Genomic DNA, 21,892 nt, shown 5'->3' with positions numbered 1-21,892 from the left:
TTAGCCCATACTTTTCCAAATGCCAATTAATTTATTGGGCCAGATTTTCGGCTTTCGGGTATTTTCGGCAAAAACGGTAGCGATATGTGAAAATTTCCGTTTATGTTACGCTACCGTCTTTAGCCCGAACTTTTGGGCTTTATCTCTGTGCCGCATTGGTAAGGGGGGGGGCGTTGCATGAGGATTCGCGGCTCAAAAAAGCAAGTTTCGCCAAATTTAATCTGGAGCCGGGAGCGCTGCGAGAGAGGCCTTGGGAGATGGGGGGAATTGCAAAAAAATTCCTAAAACATTCACAAAACCCTTAGCTAGCAAATCACTGAAAAAGAATTAAAAAATAAAAACTTTAACTTACAAACAAACAAGTACCCGAGGATCCCGCCCAGGTTTTGCAACCGGGTTTTCATTGCGCCGAAAACCCGGTTGCAAACTTCTCAAAAATCCAGCCCATTATCTCTTGAAGCTTCTCCACCACCAGTTTTAGGCTGACTGGCTTGTAGTTGCCAGGTTTATCCCACTCCTTTTTTAAACAGGAGTGTAACAATTTGTAGCTTTACTTTCCTCAGTAACTTAGGATGCATCCCATCCAGTCCCAGTGACGTTTCTACTTTGAGGGCAGCCAACCTCATAAGTACCCCCTCTTTATCTATTTTTATCCTATCCAAAATCGCTACTGCTTCCTCCTTTACTGCTACATTTGCAGCATACCCTTCTCTAGTGAAGACAGATGCAAAGTACTCGTTTAGTACCTCAACCATGACCTCTGCCTCCACAAGAAGATCTCCTTTTTAGTACCTAATCGGCCCCACCCTTTCTTTGACTACCCTTTTACTATTTGTGTTTATAAAACCTTTGGGTTCCCTTTTTTGTCAGCTACTAATCTACTCTCATACTCTCCTCTTTGCACCTCATTCCCTCTACTGTACTTTCAATATTCAGCTTAGTTCTCTATTGTATTATGAACCTTACAATTGTCAAAAGCCTCATTTTTCTGTTTCAGTTTTCATGTCCCGATGTCTTTAGTCATCCAGAGAGCTCCAGCTTTAAATGCCCGTTCTTTCACCCTCATAGGAATGTGTCTGCTCTGTACCCAACCCATCTCAAATTACTGTTTTGCCTACCAATTTTGATTCCAATCCAGCTGGGCCAAATTTGCTGGAGTTCTTTGAGGATGTAACGAACAGGGTGGATAAAGGGGAACCAGTGGATGTGATGTATTTGAACTTCCAGAAGACATTTGACAAGGTGCCACATAAAAGGTTATTGCACAAGATAAAAGTTCACGGGGTTGGGGGTAATATATTAGCATGGCTAGAGGATTGGCTAACTAACAGAGAACAGAGAGTCGGGATAAATGGTTCATTCTCTGGTTGGCAATCAGTCACTAGTGGAGTGCCGCAGGGATCAGTGCTGGAACCCCAACTATTTACAATCTATTATTAACGACTTGGAAGAAGGGACTGAGTGTAACGTAGCCAAGTTTGCTGACGAAACAAAGATGGGAGGAAAAGCAATGTGTGAGGAGGACACAAAAAATCTGCAAAAGGACATATAGACAGGCTAAGTGAGTGGGCAAAAATTTGGCAGATGGAGTATAATGTTGGAAAGTGTGGTCATGCACTTTGGCAGAAAAAAAATCAAAGAGAAAGTTATTATTCAAATGGAGAAAGATTGCAAAGTGCCGCAGTACAGCGGAACCTAGGGGTACTTGTGCATGAAACACAAAAGGATAGTATGCAAGTACAGCAAATGATCAGGAAGGCCAATGGTATCTTGGCCTTTATTGCAAAGGGAATGGAGTATAAAAGCAGGGAAGTCTTAGTACAGCTATATAAGGTATTGATGAGGCCACATCTGGAATACTGCATGCAGTTTTGGTTTCCATATTTACGAAAGGGTATACTTGCTTTGGAGGGAGTGCAGGGACGATTCACTGGGTTGGTTCCGGAGATGAGGGGGTTACCTTATGATGGTGGATTGAGTGGACTGGGTCTTTATTCGTTGGAGTGCAGAAGGATGAGGGGTGATCTTATGGAAACATTTAAAATAATGAGGGGGATGGACGGGATAGAGGCAGAGAGGTTGTTTCCACTGGTCGGGGAGACTAGAACTAGGGGACACAGCCTCAAAATACAGGGGAGCCAATTTAAAACCGAGTTGAGAAGGAATTTCTTCTCCCAAAGGGTTGTGAATCTGTGGAATTCTCTGCCCAAGGAAGCAGTTGAGGCTAGCTCATTGAATATATTCAAATCACAGATAGATAGATTTTTAACCAATAAGGGAATTAAGGGTTATGGGGAGCGGGCGGGTAAGTGGAGCTGAGTCCACGGCCAGATCAGCCATGATCTTGTTGAATGGCGGAGCAGGCTCGAGGGGCTAGATGGCCTACTCCTGTTCCTAATTCTTATGTTCTTATGTTCTTATTAATGTTGGGGAAGTCCAGAACCAGGGGTCACAGTCTAGGGATAAGGGGTAAGCCATTTAGGACCGAGATGAGGAGAGATTTCTTTGCCCAGAGAGTGGTGAACCTGTGGAATTCTCTGCCACAGAAAATTGTTGAGGCCAATTCACTAAATATATTCAAAAAGGAGTTAGATGTAGTCCTTACTACTAAGGGGATCAAGGGGTATGGCGAGAAAGCAGGAATGGGGTTCTGAAGTTGCATGTTCAGCCATGAACTCATTGAATGGCGGTGCAGACTCGAAGGGCCGAATGGCTTACTCCTGCACCTATTTTCTATGTTTCTATTATCTTATCAAGACGTATAAGATTATGAGGGGGCTTGACAGGGTGGATGCAGAGAGGATGTTCCAACTGATGGGGGAGTCTGAAAATAGAGGGCACGATCTTAGAGTAAGGGGCCGCCCATTTAAAACAGAGATGAGGAGAAATTTCTTCTGAGTGTTATGGATTTGTGGAATTTGCTGCCTCAGAGAGCTGTGGAAGCTGGGACATTGAATAAATTTAAGACTGAAATAGACGGTTTCTTAATTGATAAGGGGTTATGGGGAGCGGGCAGGGAAGTGGAGCTGAGTCCATGATCAGATCAGCCATGATCTTATTGAATGGCGGAGCAGTCTCGAGGAGCTGTATGGCCTACTCCTGTTCCTATTTCTTATGTTCTTAGGTTCTTATCCCTTTTTAACTGACTCTTTTTATGATTGATTGTACCTTTTTCTTTTCCAAAACTATTCTAAACCTATTTTAAATGTACTTTTTAAAAATATATATAAAAATGATTAAATTATTGTCCTGTGTAATGAAACTATAAACCAATGGCCCATAAACCATCTGATTTGACTCAACAAAACTCCAAAATATGGGTTCTGACAAATCTTTACCAGAAACATTAACCGATTTTTAAAAATCTGTTTAGGTGCAGGTAGACTTGCTATGTCAGTCAACATTTTCTATTTTTATTCTATAATCCTTCTCAGTTTGCTTAATTTATGTACTTGCAAACCTGTACAAGTTCTGTTCCATCAAGTTTCAGTATGAAGCAAGTGCAAAAAAAAGCAAATTTCAATATACTATGCACAAAAAGATACGGTATTGCAAACTGGTATAATAAAAACAGCCACAGCTAACATGCATCCATTTAAAAAAAGATGGGCAACTGAATGATAGAAAACAAATTTTATAGCACAAATATTTCCCAGAAAAGAAGCAGAACAGTTGTGTATATATTTTAATAGCTTATTATTTGTGTTTCTTTTAGGTCATTCATCCCTGTTCCCTGTTGAAGATGGTTTCCTTGATGATGGACGTGGCGATCAAACTCTTCATAGTGGCTTAAGTTCTCCTCATTGTTTTCCTCATCAAAATGGCGAACGAGTTGAACGATATTCCCGTAAAGTATTTGTTGGTGGCCTGCCACCTGATATTGATGAAGGTATGGTACTATTTTTTTTTTAATTAGTTTGTTCCAAAACATAATAAAATATATTTTGTATAAATACAAAAAATTAATATTTGAACAAACCGGTTTGCTTACTCGAAACAATAAATGTGGTAACATTCAGCTGATCACCTGATCACCCATATTTACCCAAGCTGCGTTATATTGCGTAATGAAATGTAAGGGACATTATTCATACATATCAACATTAAGTAGCGGTCTCTAGGTCAAGAAATCTGTCAGCTTTTATTGTAATTTATTCACTTCCATGTTCACAGATTTAGAATATATTTTATATGTGCCATGTAGAAAAGTGATCCTTGTAGCCAGCAGAGACTGAGCATATTTTTGTTAAAACAGATGAAATCACAGCTAGCTTTCGTCGTTTTGGTTCTCTGGTTGTTGACTGGCCTCATAAAGCAGAAAGCAAATCATATTTTCCACCAAAAGGTAAGCCAAATTAGCACTGACATCTGACTTTACTTTTGGTGTGATTCTAATATGTGACGTGATTGAGAAAAACATTCTCATTTCAATAATATTGTCTTAAACTTCCTTTTCTGTAAAAATGCACAATGGATTTTTGTTTAAACATTATATATAATGGAAAGGAACTGATGATTATCTAAATAAGGTTTTTGTCTTGACCATCTGGGATACTGGAGTCAGTTTTAAATATTGCCAAAATTACATGAGTGCTTTCAGGTAACAATAAGAACTATGATAACATCTCATTACAAGTCAGTAGTTTCAACTTGAAAGAATGTTTTGTGTGAAATATTGCTTGCAGTCTGAGAATGAGAAGGCAGGCTGTGTGTTTATTGGGGCTAGCTCCAAGCTTGAAAGTGAAAGTGGGCACCTGGTCAAGGTATAGAATATGTGAATAGAAGGGCTAGATATTGGTGACGTGGGTTAATTCGCAAAAGAGTGAAAATTAAATACAATTATAGTAATGCCCACAATGGGAGCATGGCTGGTTGTCGGCGCACATAGCACAGGTATCTCTGCATCAGTTCGATGTAAGTGGAATTTCAAGTTTGTACAATTTTACTCTTAGGAGCATAAAATAATTCACTTATTTCAGATTTAACAAGATTTAAAGTAATACTTTTACCGAAATTTAGTCTGAGCCTGGATGGAGTGCGCCATGATGACTATATATCTTAGATAAATCCAAAGATGTGGGGTAGAAATTGATAATCATGCACCTGTTTTTTGGGCATAAAACAGGTGCAATGATAACCTATTTAGCAGTGGGACAGCCTCTGCCCAATCCGCACATGCATTCGGGTCTCTGCGAAAGGCATTTTCCTACATTACAACCGTGACTACACTCCAAAAGTACTTAATTGGCTGTAAAGCGCTTTGAGACGTCCAGCGGTCGTGAAAGGTGCAATATAAATCCAAGTCGTCTTTCTAAATTCATGAGAACATTTTTTGTAGACATCCCTGGCAACCACTTAAAACAAGCATTAGACACGTTGAATGTGGTAATGAGGGGCCTAACACCTGCTTTCAGACCCCTGTACCAGATTGGGATGCCCTGAGTGAAGAAGGCGCCGGGTCTGTTTCCCCAGGTTTTCTTTGCGTGGATGCAGCCTAGTAACCGGCTGCCACCAAAAGGTACGTTGAATTTTTTTTCAGGTTTGATGTGGAGCCACGTGGAGCAGGAATGCTCTTCCCGTCTCCACAGCAATACCAAGGGCCGCTGCCAGCCCGCGATCGGTCCCCTTGAGGACTTACCAGAGTGCAGGCAAGTGGCGTGAAATTTATCTTTTTGAATTGGGCCAGCTGTCACTGGAGGTGCAACAGCGGGCCTTAAACAATGTCGCATGTAGACCGATGCATTCAGCTGTACCTCTTCACCACCTCTCTCATAACCTCCACTACTTCTACGTTGTCAAATTGCTTGTCCAACTCTCCCCCAGGATGAGTCGTAATTTCCTGCAGTTAAACATTGGAAAGACAAAAGCTGTCATCTTCACCCACCGCCACAAACTCGGTATGCTCATCGTCAATTTGCGCCTCACAGGTTCCAGGCAATGACCATCTCCAGCAAGAGAGAGTCTAATCACCTCCCTTGACATTCAGCGGCATTACCATCGTCGAATCCCCCACCATCAGCATTCTGGGGGTTACCATTGACCAGAAACCTAATGGGACCAGCCACACAAATACTGTGGCTACAAGAGCAAGTCAAAGGTTGGGTATTCTGTGGCGAGTGACTCACCTCCTGACCAATGTTCCCTCTAATTTTTTTTTCCTGCGCAGGCCCTTTAAATTTGCTACAACGGCTGCGCATGCACAGTATTTCTTCCAGCGACCTGTGCGGGACCTCGTGATTGACGCACAGCCGTGTATCTTAGGGAGAACATTGCTATTTGACTCCCCAGTGCCTTTCTACTATCTACTCAGCACAAGTCAAGAGTATGATGGAATACTCTCCATTTGCCTGGATGAGTGCAGCTCCAACAACACTCAAAAAGCTCAACACCATCCAGGACAAAGCAGCCCACTTTATTAGCACCCCATCCACCCCTTAAACATTCACTCCCTCCACCACTGGTGCACCATGGCTGCAGTGTGGACCATCTACAAGATACACTGCAGCATCTTGCCAAGGCCTCTTCGACAGCACCTCCCAAACCCATGCCCTCTACTACCTAGAAAGACAAAGGCAACAAGTGCATGGGAACATCATTGCCTCCAAGTTCCCCTCCCAAGTCACACACCTGACTTGGAAATATATCACCATTCCTTCATCGGCGCTGGGTCAAAATCCTGGAACTCCCTACCGAACAGCACTATGGGAATAACTTCACCACACGGACTGCAGCCATTCAAGGCGGCGGCTCACCGCTGTAATGTATGTACCTGTGAGTTTGCATTGTAAGTGGCTTAGCCAGTCACATGATGTTCAGAAGACTCAATAAAACCCCACAGTTGAGACTAGGTCATCCACGATGAGGTATGCAGTTGTGAGCCTAATGGATGAACTGATAATATCTAGTGTGATTGTGAAACCTTTGTTGATAAACCAACTAGTTCTTAATAGCGACATGTTACTATGAATTCTTAAGCAAAGAACCCTCGAAGCAAATACATTACAACCACCACCTTCTCGAGGGCTATTAGGGATGGGCAATAAATTCTGGCCTTACCAGCCACGCCCATATCTTGTGAATGAATTTTTAAAAATTCCAACCCCCTCCCCAGCAACTCTCAAGCTGAACCAGAATGTTTGCCGCTTTGGCATCCTATTTGATCCCAAGCTGGATTTCCAATCCAATATCCTCTCCATTACAAAAGCATGATAGGATTTAAATATGACGATGAGAATTTAAAATTTGAGGCATTGGGAGAATGGGAGTCAATGTAGGTCAGTGAGCCGAGGAGTGATGGGTGAGCAGGACTTAATGCAGGATAGTATATGGGTAACACAGCTTTTTATTGCGCTGTAGTTTATGATGGGTGGAAGATGACAGGCCAGCTAGTCAAATTTGGAGGTGGCACAGGCATGGTTGAGGATTTCAGCAGCAGATGGGCTGAGGTACGGTCATTCCCCACTCCCTTTGCCCCACCATTGGCGGTCAGGCCTTCAGCCATCTAGTCCCGACACTAGAAATCCCTCCTTAAGCCACTCCACCTCCCTCTTCCTCTCTACCTCCCTCTTCCTCTCCTCCTTTAAGATCCACCTTAAAACCTACTTATTTGATCAAGCTTGTGGTCACCCCTCCTAATAGCTTCTTCTTGACATCCATTTTTGTCTGATTATGATTCTCTGAGGCATCTTGGGATATTTTTCTATGTTAAAGGTGCTACATAAGTGTAGGTTATTAGAAATATTTTTGTTGCAGTGTGCTTGGTTAGCTTTTTTGCTGCAATATAATTGGTAACATTTTATTTTCATGGATTAAGACTGGGGAGAAAGATTTTTCATAATCTATTGAATAATATGTAAAAATGAAAGCCAATTAGAAAGGGGGAAAATAGACACTTTACCAGTGAGGGAAATTGAGAGAAGTGATGGCAAACACAAGAAATATCATTATAGAATTTCATAGAATGCTGTAGATTCTCTTTTTCTCATTTGTGTGTGAATATTAATACATACAAAAAAGTGTACTGGCTAATTTGCTGAGCTCCAGCCTAGTAATTAGTAATTGAGGTTGAATTGCCTTCAACTCAATCAGAAAAGTTTGAAGATTTTTCTCATATCAAAAACGTGCAGAATTTTCAATCTAATTTAAATGCAAGCTCTTTACTTAGTGTGCTGGTACACTACTTTAACATATCCACGAAAAACATTGCTTTCAATACCACCATGGACACATTCCATTAGCTGTTGACTATTATCAATAAAATATTAATGCTGTTAAATGCCATTATTTAAAACAATTTCAACTTCTTCTTTAATATACATAATTCCATTTCACAAGCAACTTTTTATTTAACATCTGGTGTGATGTTTTAAAAAATATGCTTTTTAGATTATATCAAAACTTTCTTTTCTTATTTTCTTGTTATCACATATTTATTTATAAAGTGTCATGGTCATCTTGGTAAAATTCTCAGCAACCTGTTCCTTTATGACTTTCAAATAGCAGTGGCCACCCACCTATGCCTTCTACAAGTAAAAGATGACAGAAATTTCTGTTATCATTTTTTTACTTTTTCTTATTTTGCAGTATTTTAAAAATTAATATTGTCTTGAACTCACATTGAATTAGGTATGTACTGGAGCACCTTATTGTTTTCCCGAAAAAGGCTTTGTCTGGGACACCATTTCATTTTTGACTCATGGCCTCAGTATACTTCATCTTCTGTCCATCCTGTCTTGAGACCATTTCAGGTATAGATGACTGAAGTTTTTCCAACAGGCAAAACTTCAAGGATCAGGAAGATTGTGCCATGTCCTTTTGGTGAGGAGAGGTAGATTATCTTTGAAGGCAGAGTCACTTTGTTTCACACACACCCATGATGTACCAATAGTGAGTCTCCAAAGAGTTCCCATTCGCATAAGCCTTTCATCAGCAGAAGCACTCCAAGTCAAGGAAGGAATCGTCAAATAAATCTAGAGAACATCCAAGTAGGTCTCAGTACCAAACTAATCACCAGGCTGTGCTGAGACATGTTTTGAAATGCCTAGTTGAGCTGCTTGAAGGTTTTCGAACTCTTCTGCAACTTGTCAGTCCCATACCAATTCATCCAGTTCCATCATCATGCCTCAATATCAAGACGTCTCTGGTTTCTTGGGGTTCTGAGTAGCTTTGCAGTCTTCCAAATGTACTGGTCATCAAAACTACTCAACTGACACATGGATCTGGAAACACCTTCCCCAGTATCCTTCCTTACAACTTGCTTCCAATCAAAGTAATACCTGCTCCAGTTGAAACCCATGGGAACAAATCAACACACTAGCATCCATCAACCACTGTTTCAATATATACTAATACGCACTTATTGCAGGTAGTTAATATTGTTATCACAGGTGGTTAATATTGAAGTTGTTTTGATCAACACCATATTTTTCCATGAAGAATGTGATAAGATCTTACCTCGCTTGGAGGTATTTAAATTTTCTCTGTCTAAAGAGAACTGGGAATGTTTCACACACTTTCAGTTCTAATATGTCCTTGAACAAAGCCTGAATCCTTTTTACACTCTTTTACAATGCAGGGATTTACTTTCATGTTGACATTCTTTGAAGATTTAGCTTCACAATTCCTTATTCTATCCCAGAAACTGATACTTGTATGTCTTCTGTACTAACCTCTGCTTTGGTCAGTACTAAATCAATTTTGGCTACCTCAATAACCAACTTCAGTCTGAAGGTAACATTTAAATTATCAAAATTAGATAGGGAGGATTAAGGTAAGCCTTAGGGCATTGACCAATCTATATCTGCAAATCTTCTGTAACAAGTTTAATGCTGATACTACATCTGTCTTGGGTGTAGATGCCCTTTTGACCTTGCTGCGTAGTCTGACTCAAGTTTGGAGTTATTCACTTATCTCACATCATGCAGGTTTCTAGGATTTCCCCTCTCAAATGCGTTATATAGTCTTCATAAATTTGACTTAGAAAAGTATAAGCTAAGAAAATGTAACTTCATAACCCCCACTGAAGAGTTTAAAAATATCTATTTCTACTGTGAGTTCCCTGTATTGTGCCTCATGTGGATGCAGTTTGGGAAGATTGTGCTCTTTGAAAACAAGTCCACATGTTTAAATTTATGGGGAGTAAAGGTTTGCTCCTAGGAGACCCTTGAAATGAAAATAGCACTGTAACAGACAATTGAGTGAAATTTTTGTACAGGAAAGTGTTACTGGTCTAAATTGAAACCAGAGATTCCAAGTAAAAATGTTGGAAATACTCAACAAGTCAGACAGCATCTGTGGAGAGAGAAACAGAGTTAACATTTCAGGTCGATGGCCCTTCGTCAGAACTTTATTTCAGATTCCAGCATCTGCAGTATTTTGCTTTTGTACCAGAGATTCCAAGGCTCCTTTGAGGAACATGCACTTGTTTGGTGAATAAAATACAACTTGTATAAATACAAGTTGTTGTTGTTGAATAATTCTTTGCAGATTGAAAGTTGCTGCAGCAATGTACTGATGTTTTTCATGTGGGAGGAGTAGTGCTCATAGAGCTAAGGATCAAACTGGAAAGGTGACCAAAATCACTGATGAATTTGAGCGAGATGGGGAAGGTAATGCTTCTATGAGCTGATGAATGGATACATGTGAAATGGACTCAACCTGCCTGTACCTACAAGAGTTATCTTTTAACCCTGTATTTGCTAGGGTTCGTGTATATATAGTGAAACCTTGAATTTTGGTGATGTACATTTATATGGTTGGAATCAGAACAGGTTTATATCAGTGAAGGTTTATCAAATGTAAATATGCTTTACTGGAACAAAATCAATGCTTTCTGCATCAGAAAGGTGATCATGCAAATCTAAAATATCTCAAAATTCTAAAGGATTATTGTAAAATGATTCATAAGAAATAATGGCTCAAAGGAAACTGGAATGAAACAATCATAAAGGGCCTTCCAATAACTGATGTTCTCATAAGCTTGGTGGCGAGTTCCAGATTGTAACTAGTCGTGTCTTCTCCATGGAGGAGATGGAAACCAGAGCAAATGTCAACACATGCCGCTTTCATGTAATTTATAACAGTCACAAATGGAATTGCAATGGCAGGTTTTCTGACCAGCTGCATTTTGAAGAATATGTGACACAGGAGACCTAAAAGTGATAACAACAACCCTTAAATATTAAAACAAATTATTAATGTCAAACTTTTGTTTCAAAATTTGCTACAACTTCAAGCTGATTTTTTCCATAATTTGTGTCTGGTGTCTATCCACTGATCACAATTTTGCATCATGACGTTTGTCTGCAAGATCTTTAACAAAGAGATTTCAGCACATTAAACCAATTAAATGTAAGCTATAAGAAGGAACAATTCTTTTTGCATTAAGTGCCGGAAAATTAATCCATGATGGGGGCACCCAGAATGCATTATAAAGGAAACTCATCAGTTATGCATCGACCAAAATACTTGTTTTTTTCAAGATCCAGTTTTACAACAGTATGACATTCCTTTGACATTTCTGATGGCACTGGGTGAGTATTTTCACTTCTACAAGGAAATCTCCAGGTCACAATACACCTATCAATTGAACTGGGGCAGTATCCATGAAAGGGTTGAGCAAAGCAGTTGTCAAAATATTGATGCAGCTCAATCTTATAAGTCTATTGATGCAGATTCTGTAGTAGTGCATAACAATTTTTTTCTGAGTAAAGAGGATGCTACATCGTTGGCTTCCTTTTCTCTTTGTCCAGAGTGGTGGCATCTTAAAAAGTCCGTATTTAAGGTGAAGAATTAAATTTACAATGCATTCCTTGACCCAAAATAAGATATGTTGCTGCAGGGAGTCACAAAGCTAGAATGAATCTTAGCTTCATGATAGTTTTGATTATAAATGTGGATGTAGAAATTTACAACAAAAAACGTTAACTGGAAGTGCACACAGATGGAAGATTTTCAATATATTGTACAGATGTTTATGTCTTAATTGTTAATAGGTAAATATTTGGTTTCCAATTTGAATTTGTGATGATTGATATAAAATAAAGGGCTGGATTTTCGGGTTTGGGGATTTTTGGGTGAAAACGATAGCAATACGTGAAAATTACCGTTTTCGCTGTACTGCCGATTTTAGGCCGAACTTTCGGCCTTCGGAGTATGCGCCAGGCACGTCGCAAATTGCACAATTATTCGCGCCGCAAAACGCGAGTCTCGCCAACTTTAGTGTGGGGTCGTTTGCGCTGCGAGAGAGGCCTTGGTGGGGGGGCCGGGGGGAATTCAAAAAACATTACCAAGACCCTTAACTAACTAACTGCTGCAAAAAAATTAAAAAATAGAAACTTATCTTTTTTGCAGGTTTTCTAACTTACCGCTGCTGGCAGGGCTGCACCGCTGTTCTGGGCGTACGGGTCGGGAGAGTGCCGAAACTTGGATGGTAACGCAATCCGCGTCGTTACATGTCCGGCGCAGTTCTCCCCGGCGGTACTTCCCATCGCCACCGCAAACGGGTAACCGAGGATCCCGCCCGGGCTTTGCGACCGGGTTTTTGCCGCGGACGGTCTAATCGCGGCGAAAACCAAGTCGCAAACCTCTCGAAAATCCAGCCCAAAGTGTTTATTTGATTCAGCTATGAATTATTTTTAATTAGTAATGGTGAACCATTAAATATTGGTCACCCAAATCCCCCTAGGACTTCAAAAATCAAGAGGACAGTGAAATGGCATCTGTGTTTACACAATGGCAGGCAGTGCAAAGACTCCAAAAGGTTTCCAGTTTGGATCAAAACCAGTTCAATTTCTGTAGCTTTGCATATTATCCCATAATGTGCTATAGACATATTTACTTGTCTGGCCGCACTCTTTTTGGGATTACCAGCTGATATGCTAGCTGTCATCCTCTTTGACATGGGGAAATGCATCAGCGGTTGGCATGGACATCGTGTTGATATTCAGTTCTTCGGCTACAAAACTGGCCTTTGAAGTCAGTTTATTGATCAATTTTTTTCAAAATTGTTCCCAACTCCAATGTGGACAATGGGAGTAAGCAGGCAGGAGAAACGAGGTAAATTCAACATTTTAAACTGAAAGTGAAGGAAAAAGATAGGATGCAAGCTCAGGTAAAGTAACCATGCTGATGGTATGCTTTAGTAGTTTACGGTTAATGCAGTAATACTGCAAAAGCTATTCTCAATATATAGTTTTATTATATAGTAACAGTATTTTGTTTCAGCGTGTAACCCTTACAGAACCATTTGGCACAAGGCTTTCCTGGAACTGCCAGCAGTCTTAGAACTAGAAACAGCCACTGATGACTGTCCAGTTTTCAGATCCCTGTGTCGTTTCCTGGAGTATCCCTTTAATAACTTGCAAGAATTGTTGGAGAATTTCTATTCTATTAAGATGTAGCATAGTTTATGAACTCTTAATAAAAAGTTAGAACTATTGTTGGCATTAAAAATGATAGCTCTCCATATTTGTGCTCCCAAAAATTACATTCCAATAATTATAAATGCAGGACAGTAGATGGATGGACAACAACACTAGTTGAGTTGAATAAATTAACTTATCCTTTGTCTTATTTTGCAGGTTATGCATTTCTGCTGTTTCAGGAGGAAGGTTCTGTCCAAGCTTTAATTGATGCTTGTATTGAAGAGGATGGAAAGCTGTATCTCTGTGTGTCAAGTCCAACCATCAAGGATAAACCAGTGAGTAGATACACATTTCATAATAAGCAAAGCATAATAAAGTTGATAATTCTGCAGAGACTAAGACTGTATTGTAAGAGTCCTGGTAGGATAGGAACTGGCTTTAATGCTGCACAAATGTAGGTTTGAGCCCCTTTTAAAACACGTTATTTTTCAATTGAGCTTTTGGGTGATTCTTTTTTGCTTTTGGTCAGAAAACTATCACTACGTCCCACACCATAAAAGTTCACCTATTTGTTTTAGTTTTATAATAGCATTGCATTAAAATTACTAAGTACATAGGAAGAAAAACAAAGCAAAAATTACAATGCTGTAATTGGAATAATCACTTTATTAAAAATATTAAAAAGCTGAATTCTAGCCATAGTATTGGACTGTCAATTGGAGAGTTTGCTCAAATTCCAGCACTCCAGTGGACTATTAAGATTTTTCAAGAGAGCAGGATTCATGGTCACCATAGTGAAGTGCAACAGCAATGAAGACTGCATTAATGGGAACAAAAGTAGATTAGTATTGTCTTAAATTAATGAATGGATCCATATAAGCATTGAGGTACTATCATTTTTAAAACTCAAGGAGTCCTAAATTTACCTACTTCAAAACACAGGTTCAAATACGGCCATGGAATCTCAATGATAGTGATTTTGTGATGGATGGTTCTCAGCCACTTGACCCACGGAAGACTATTTTTGTAGGTGGTGTCCCCAGACCTCTGAGAGCTGGTAAGCCAAAAGATCAATAAAATACTCTCCTTGTATGAAGTTTGTTTTGTATTATTATTTAGAACTAGTCAATCTCCCATGGAATTCTATTTGTGGAATTGAGTTAGAGAGTGGGGGATAATTGGATCAGGGTACGCAGATGTATTTCATTCTCATTTTAAAGAGGAGGGGGATAATTACAGAATGACAAGTTTACATAGGCAGTTTCTGTTATAAATGTGGACAGAGGAATTTATAATAAAAGGTTGAGAGGTAGTGCAAGCAAACATTAGATTTCAGTATATTATAGATATAAAATGTGTATAAATGAAATGTAAAATAAATTTTGTTCAACCTCATTTGCACAGTTTAATTCTGAGGACTGAAATATTCCCTCAGTCCCACAACTATCACACTCACAGCTCCAAAAATATATTTTAGAAATTTGTCACAGGGCCACTTTGTGTGAACAGGAGTGATTGCTATCTATAAAAATTGAGGCCAGAATTTTACTTTCTTCATAAAGTAACAAAGTGCCCATTTTCTTTGTACGTTATAACTTAATAAAATTGCAGAATGGACACTTCCTGAGACTGCAATTTCGTTAGTAAAATAACAGCCATTGGCTATCGTGGCACACCTTTAATAATGATGCTTAAATATTTCCAAGGAGCTGAGACATTTAATTGCTATGCATGTAGAAATGTTTGTTAATCCAGTTGTGGAATGCGCAATACAAGATTAAAATGGCTCAATGAATTTTACAAAAAGCCCAATTTAGCGGCGAAACCATTGAATATTTAATAAACGTTGTTCTGGATAAACTTGAGCATGATGAGATAGAACATTCTCCAGATATGTAAAGGAAGCAACAAGCATGTCAGTATCTGACTGAAAGTCGATGTGGTGTCAACAACTTGGAAGATCTGGTGGGATGTCCTCAAGAAGTTGCAAGTCATCTGAAGAGCACAAAGGTAAGACCTAAATATTAATGCAAAGTAAGTGCGTAGAACACGTAGACGTAAAGGAGAGTGGTAATTGTTAAATTTGTATACAAAAAAAATATACGGCACTAACATGGAGAAATTATAGCAAGGATGTCCAGGTAAGGAAGTAGAAGTGAAAAATTGCAAAGTGATGCAAATTATATTATACATACCATGATGGGAAAGTGAATGTATTACAGAAAGAAACTTCTATGGATCCAATCATCATGTCTCAATCTCTATCACTCTTATGTTTAAAGGCTTGCATATAATCTGAGATGGCAGCCTGGAATAGGTGTTGGATTCACCTAGATATTAAACAGCTCATCCCTTATGAATAAATGATTATAAATCTATTTGGGAGGGAGAGCATGGTAGATATGGGCTCTAAGGGAATTGGAGGAGAATACCTGTGGTATTTTTTTTATTATTTAGATATCCAATGATTTGCATGATATGTTACATAAACATACCTACATACAGTGATTGTGCATAATAGTGCATCAAATGACACTACTTAAATTGATAAATGTGTTTATTTACTCACTATGTACCATCTGCTGTCTTTACAGAGCACAATTATACTCCAGCTGAACCTGAAGAGCACCGCTCACCAGTGATTCAAACATCAGCAGCCCCACTTGAAGCAGTTAACAGCACAGATATACACCTGTAGGGAAAGTCACGTGATGTTGATGAAGATACACAATTGTAGTTATAGAGCAGTGTTCAAAAAGCGGCCAGCTGGTGAAGAGCAGCAGCCCAATTACTGAGTGGCCCTCATGACTTGTATGGGGTACAATATTTAGTTCTACTTTCCACAAAGGCTGGTATAGCAACTGGACTATTGAGCAATTGCTTATATCTTTGCACATTATACTGGAAGGTTGTGTAGGGCAGTTTTTTTTTAATTGAATCTTGAGATATGGGTGTCGCTGGCAAGGCTAACAATTATTGCCCGTCCCTAGTTACCCTTGAGAAGCTGGTGGTGAACCTTCTTATTGAACCGCTGCAGTCCATGTGGTAAATGCTATTGAATAGGGAATTCCAAGATTTTGAACCAGCAATGATGCAGGAATGACGATATGTCCATGTCAGGATGATGTGTGACTTGGAGGTGGTGTTCCCATATATCTACTCCCTTTGTCCTTCTAGGTGGTGGATGTGATGGATTTGGAAGCTACTGTTGCAGAAGCTTTGGCGAGTTGCTGCAGTGCAGCCTGTAGATAGTACACACTGCAACTACGGTGTGACAGTGGTGATGGGAATGGATGTTTGAGGTGGTAGTTGGGCTGCTGATCAAGTGAACTGCTTTGTCATTGATGGTGTTGAGCTGATGATACAAAGATGGGTGGGAAAGCAAATTGTAAGGAGGACACAAAAAATCTGCAACAGGATATAGACAGGCTAAGTGAGTGGGCAAAAATTTGGCAGATGGAGTATAATGCGGGAAAGTATGAGGTTATCCACTTTGGGGAAAAAAGAATAGAAAAGCGAATTATAATTTAAATGGAGAAAAATTGCAAAGTGCTTCAGTACAGTGAGACCTGGATGTCCTTGTGCATGAAACACAAAAAGTTACTGTGCAGGTACAGCAAATAATCAGGAAAGCAAATGGAATGTTGGCCTTTATTCGAAGGGAGATAGAGTATAAAAGCAGAGAAGTCCTGCTACAACTGTACAAGGTATTGGTGAGACCACACCTAGAGTACTGCGTACAGTTTTGGTCTCCGTATTTAAGGAAGGATATACTTGCATTGGAGGCTGTTCAGAGAAGGTTCACTCTTCTGATTCCGGAGATGAGTGGGTTGACTTATGAAGATAGGTTGAGTAGATTGGGTCTATACTCATTGGAGTTCAGAAGAATGAGAGGTGATCTTATCAAAACTTAAAAGATAATGAGGGGGCTCAACTAGTTGGATGCAGAGAGGATATTTCCATTCATAGGGGAAACTAAAACTAGAATAAAGGGCCGCCCATTTAAAACTAAGATGAGGAGGAATTTCTTCTCTGAGGGTTGTAAATCTGTGGAATTCTCTGCCCCAGAGAGCTGTGGAGGCTGGGCCATTGAATATATTTAAGGTGGAGATAGACAGATTTTTGAGCAATAAGGGAGTAAAGGGTTATGGGGAGCGGGCAAAGAAGTGGAACTAAGTCCATGAGCAGATCAGCCATGATATTAAATGACGGAGCGGGCTCGAAGGGTCAAATGGCCGCCTCCTGCTCCTATTTCTTGTGTTCTTGAGTGTTGTAGTTGCACCCATCCAGACAAGTGGGGAGTATTCCATCACATTCCTGACTTGTACCTTGTAGGTGGTGGAGAGGATTTGTGGAGTCAGGGGGTGAGTCACTCGCCACAGAACTCTGGCCAGCCTCTAGCCTGCTCTAGTAGCCATGGTCTATATATGGCTGGTTCAGTTGAATTTCATGTCAATGGAAACCCCACAATGTTGATGGTGGAGCATTCGGCAATAGTGATGCCATTGAACGTCATGGAGAGTTGGTCATTGCCAACACCCAGATTTGCCCAAGCAAGTTCCAGATGAATATCATGGAACACTAGTTGTCTATACTACAGTCTATAACAGAAGTGACATTTGTAGTGAAGTCATCAACTAAAGGGATCCCACCCACATAGGTCATAGGAGCATCTGTTATGAATGCTCCCACTGCAGAGTAAACTCCAAGCTACTTTCATGGCCAGTTTCAGCTCACTTGGAGAATGGATATATGAAACCACAAGGGGCATATTCCAAGTCCTCATAGTATGCCTTATGGGAAGTTGTCCTTCAACAGTGAGTTTCATGGAGTACAACAGGAGCACCTGGTTGGCACTCATTAGCGACAGTTCTGTGCCATCATGTAGTCTTACACCTGACAGTAAGAGCTATCTCTAGCTCAACAGTTATAACTGCTTGAAGTAGGAGACCGCTTAGTAGGCCACTCGCGCAAACAACAGAGAAACTTGTGATACAGAAACGGCAAATGTACCTGCAAAACACATGACATAATTGAATTAAAAAAATGTACTTTTACTAAATCTTACAGTCTAAGGTTCTTTCATTGTGCAAAAAAGAAAACCTTGTTCTCCAAATGGAAAATAAAGTGTCTGATGCTTGAGATGTCAACTATGAATGCCTGGATGGGCTCATTGGCAACAAAGCTGAGAGTAGTACCTGTAGTGACCTACTGGTAATGCATTGCAGATGCTGAGTGCCTATTGGTCTTGCAGACCAAATAGCATACCTCAGTCATAGCCTCCCTGATGAGCCTGAGCCTCCTCATGCACTGCCCCTCTACCATGCCCAGGTAATTGGATCATTCCCTCTCTTCCTCTTCCTGTTCTTCTTTGGCTGCTGCACCCTGTGGTCCCTAGAAGAAGAAAACCCTGTACACTGTTCACTTAAACTAACACCAGACTTATTCCAGCGTAAAATATTTACCTTTCAATCTTACTGTGGAGCTATCAAATGATGTGAACAAGATCTTAACAGTTAAAAACGAATTTTCCCTTTTAGATTTTGTAATGTTCATTCGTTGATTTTTTTGAGGGAATAGGACTCTTCAGATAGCACTAAAAACGCTTTGTAGTGGTCCTTCTTGATCACGTCTTTTTCTATTGTAAAAATGATCAAATGGAAAAACATAGCTGTTAACGGCGTATTTCTATGGAGCTTTGCCTGCCAAAGCATATATTTAACAATTGCTGGGGTGTTCCCCCAGATCTTCCATTCATTAATTTAAATGAATGGAAAATTGTGAGGTTAACTGGAAATTGCTGTTATGTGCTCCTGACAGGTGGAGCTGTGTTGGGAGCACACAGTAGGAAAATTGACCCTCAAGTCTCATATCTATAAAGTTTTAAAATATTTTCTGCTACATAACTACTGCTGTAGCAATATGTGTAATATGAAGCAGAAAAAGAAATGGTGATGACAAATAAGAGGATTGAACAACAACAACTTACATTTATATACCATATTTGAAATAGAAAAACATACCAAGGCACTTCACAGATGGTAATCGGACAAAAAAATGATAATCGGCCAAGCCAAAGAAGGAGATATCAGGAGAGGTGATTAAAAGCTTGGTCAAAAAAGGTGAGTTTTAAGGAGAACCTTGAATAGACAGAGGTGGGAAGGTTTAGGGAGGTAATTCTAGAGCAGAGGGCCTAGAAGACCGAATGCATGGCTGCCAATGGTGAGGGGAAAGCACAAGGCCAGAGTCAGAAAAGCACAAGAGTTCTGGGAGGGTTGAAGGGCGAGGCCATGACCAGATTTAAATACAAGAATGAAAATGTTCATTTTGAGACATTGGGGGCCAATGTAGGCCAGTAAGGACATGGATGACTTAATGTGGTATATGGGCAGCAGACTTTTTTAAAGAGCTGAAATTTATAGAGAGTGGAGGATGGGAGATTGGCCAGGAAAGCATTGGGATGGTCAAATCTGTAGGTGACAAAGACATGGATGAGGATTTCAGCAGCAGATGGGTTGAGACAGAGCATTCTCCACTCCCTCCGCCCCACCATTGGCTGCCATGCTTTCAGCCATCTAGGCCCTACACTCTGCAATTCTCTCCCGAAACCACTCCCACCTCTTTCTTCCTCTCCACCTCCCTCTCCTCTTTAGGACACTCCTTAAAACCTACTTCTTTGAGCAAGCTTTTTATCACCCCTAAATATCTCCCTTTGCTCAGCATCCATTTTTGTCTGATGTCTCAATGAAACACCTTGGCTCATTTTTCTGTGTTAAAGGTTCTGTATAAATGCAATCTGTCATTGGCACAGTAGATTAATCCTTCTTATTCAGCATCCTCCACACAGAGTAACCCAGGTGATAACCAAGTGGCATCCATAACTCTTCTATCCTCTATCAAATAAAAACACACCTGCCCCTGGTTTCTATAAATATAGTTCTTGTTTATAGCTAAGAGAGAGGTATTCGCAATCTGGGTGAAGAATCCTTTCCTTGTTCCGTATTTATTATTTTAATAAAAGCTGCATTTTGTTACTTATTACATTTCTTGTGCATTGTCATGTACCATTACTACGTTATGTATCCAGCTACCAAACACACTATGAGCTGGTTTCAATTCTGCCTTGGTTATTTTGATGCATACATGACATGCTCCAAGACTGGCAATCCCACAGGAAAAAACAAAGAATAGAAAGAAATATGTGGATAAATAGAGAGGTCCAAGGATTCCAATACATAATTTCTTGAAAGATGCAAGTATAGTGACAACATTAGAAAACTTGAAGACTGGGCAGTACAGTGGCAAATGAACTTTAACATGGATAAATGTGAGGTGATGGACGTTGGTAGGAAAAATAGAATCATCACCTACACCTTAGAAAATAAGAAACTGCATGGGGTAGAAGAGCAAAGAAATCTAGGAATACAGGTAAACAAAACATTTAAAACAGCATCGCAGGTTAGCAAAGCAATTAAAAATGCTAAAAAAAAGCACTGGGATTTATTTTGGGGTATAGAATTCAAAGTTATGAAGTTATATTAAATTTGTATAGGACCCTGGTCAGGCCACACTTGTACTGTGCATAGTTTTGGTCTCCATACTATAAAAAGGACATAGAAACACTCGACATAGTGCAAAAAGATTTACAAGATGGTGCCAGAACCGAGGGATTACAGCTATCGGGAAAGATTGAACAGGTTGGGGCTTTTTTCTTTAGAAAAGAGATGACGTGGAGGAGACCTGATAGAGGTCTTTAAAATTATGAATAGTTTGGACAGGATAGATGTGGAGAGAATGTTTCCACTTGTGGGAGAATCCAAAACTAGGGACCATAAATGCAAGATGGTTTCTAATAAATCCAATGGGGAAATAAGGTGAAATTTCTTTACTCCGAGTGGTTAGAATGTGGAACTCGCTACCACAGGAAGTGGTTGAGGCAAATAGCTTACATGCTTTCAAAAAAAAACTACATGAATACATGAGAGAAATGTGAATAGAAAGATATGCTGAAAGATTAATATGAGGTCAATGGAATGGGAAGAGACTTGGGAGTAGTATAAACACCAGCACAGACTATTGGTCTGAATGACCTGTTTCTGTGCTGTATATTCTATGTACAGCAGCATTTTGGGTTTTATAAATAAGGGCATAGAATACAAAGATAGAGGTGATAAATTTGTGCAAGTCAATGTTTTAGGCCACATATAGTGTTTTGGGTGCCCTATTATATGAAGCATGTTAAAGTTGTAGATTGTGTTCAATATCGATTTAGCAGAATGATGCCAGGATGGAAAACTGCAGCTATGAGGAGAGAATTGAGATATTGGAACCATTTCCACTAGCTTAGAGACAGCTAAGTAGATGTTTCATTAGGTTTTTAAAATTATGAAAGGTTTTGGTCAGGTGACTAGGGAAAGATTATTTTCTCTTGGGTGGGGGACGGTCAATGATGAGTGATAATCAATTTAAAATAGTCATGACTAGATTGAGAAGACAGATTAGGAGTAATGACTTTACACAGAGTTGTT

At 39.8% G+C, this 21,892-nt stretch overlaps 1 protein-coding gene across 3 annotated transcripts in view; it reads left to right on the top strand.

Moving 5' to 3' along the window:
• cpeb4b (cytoplasmic polyadenylation element binding protein 4b) overlaps positions 1 to 21,892 on the top strand; it is a 136,461-nt gene that overhangs the window by 101,100 nt on the left and 13,469 nt on the right. For 2 of the 3 annotated variants that reach the window (XM_070878402.1, XM_070878401.1), the window contains 4 exons: positions 3,716 to 3,889; positions 4,256 to 4,345; positions 13,581 to 13,699; positions 14,307 to 14,421. In XM_070878402.1, the coding sequence (XP_070734503.1) occupies positions 3,716 to 3,889; positions 4,256 to 4,345; positions 13,581 to 13,699; positions 14,307 to 14,421 (498 nt within the window). Of the gene's footprint in view, positions 1 to 3,715; positions 3,890 to 4,255; positions 4,346 to 13,580; positions 13,700 to 14,306; positions 14,422 to 15,255; positions 15,375 to 21,892 lie in introns of all 3 variants that reach the window. The other variant, XR_011593016.1, reaches the window with a different exon arrangement.

This window comes from Pristiophorus japonicus, chromosome 4 (genome assembly GCF_044704955.1).
Source record: "Pristiophorus japonicus isolate sPriJap1 chromosome 4, sPriJap1.hap1, whole genome shotgun sequence".
Lineage (NCBI taxonomy): Eukaryota > Metazoa > Chordata > Chondrichthyes > Pristiophoridae > Pristiophorus > Pristiophorus japonicus.
Note: the sequence above shows the minus strand (reverse complement) of the source record. Positions and strands in the feature narration are given on the sequence as shown.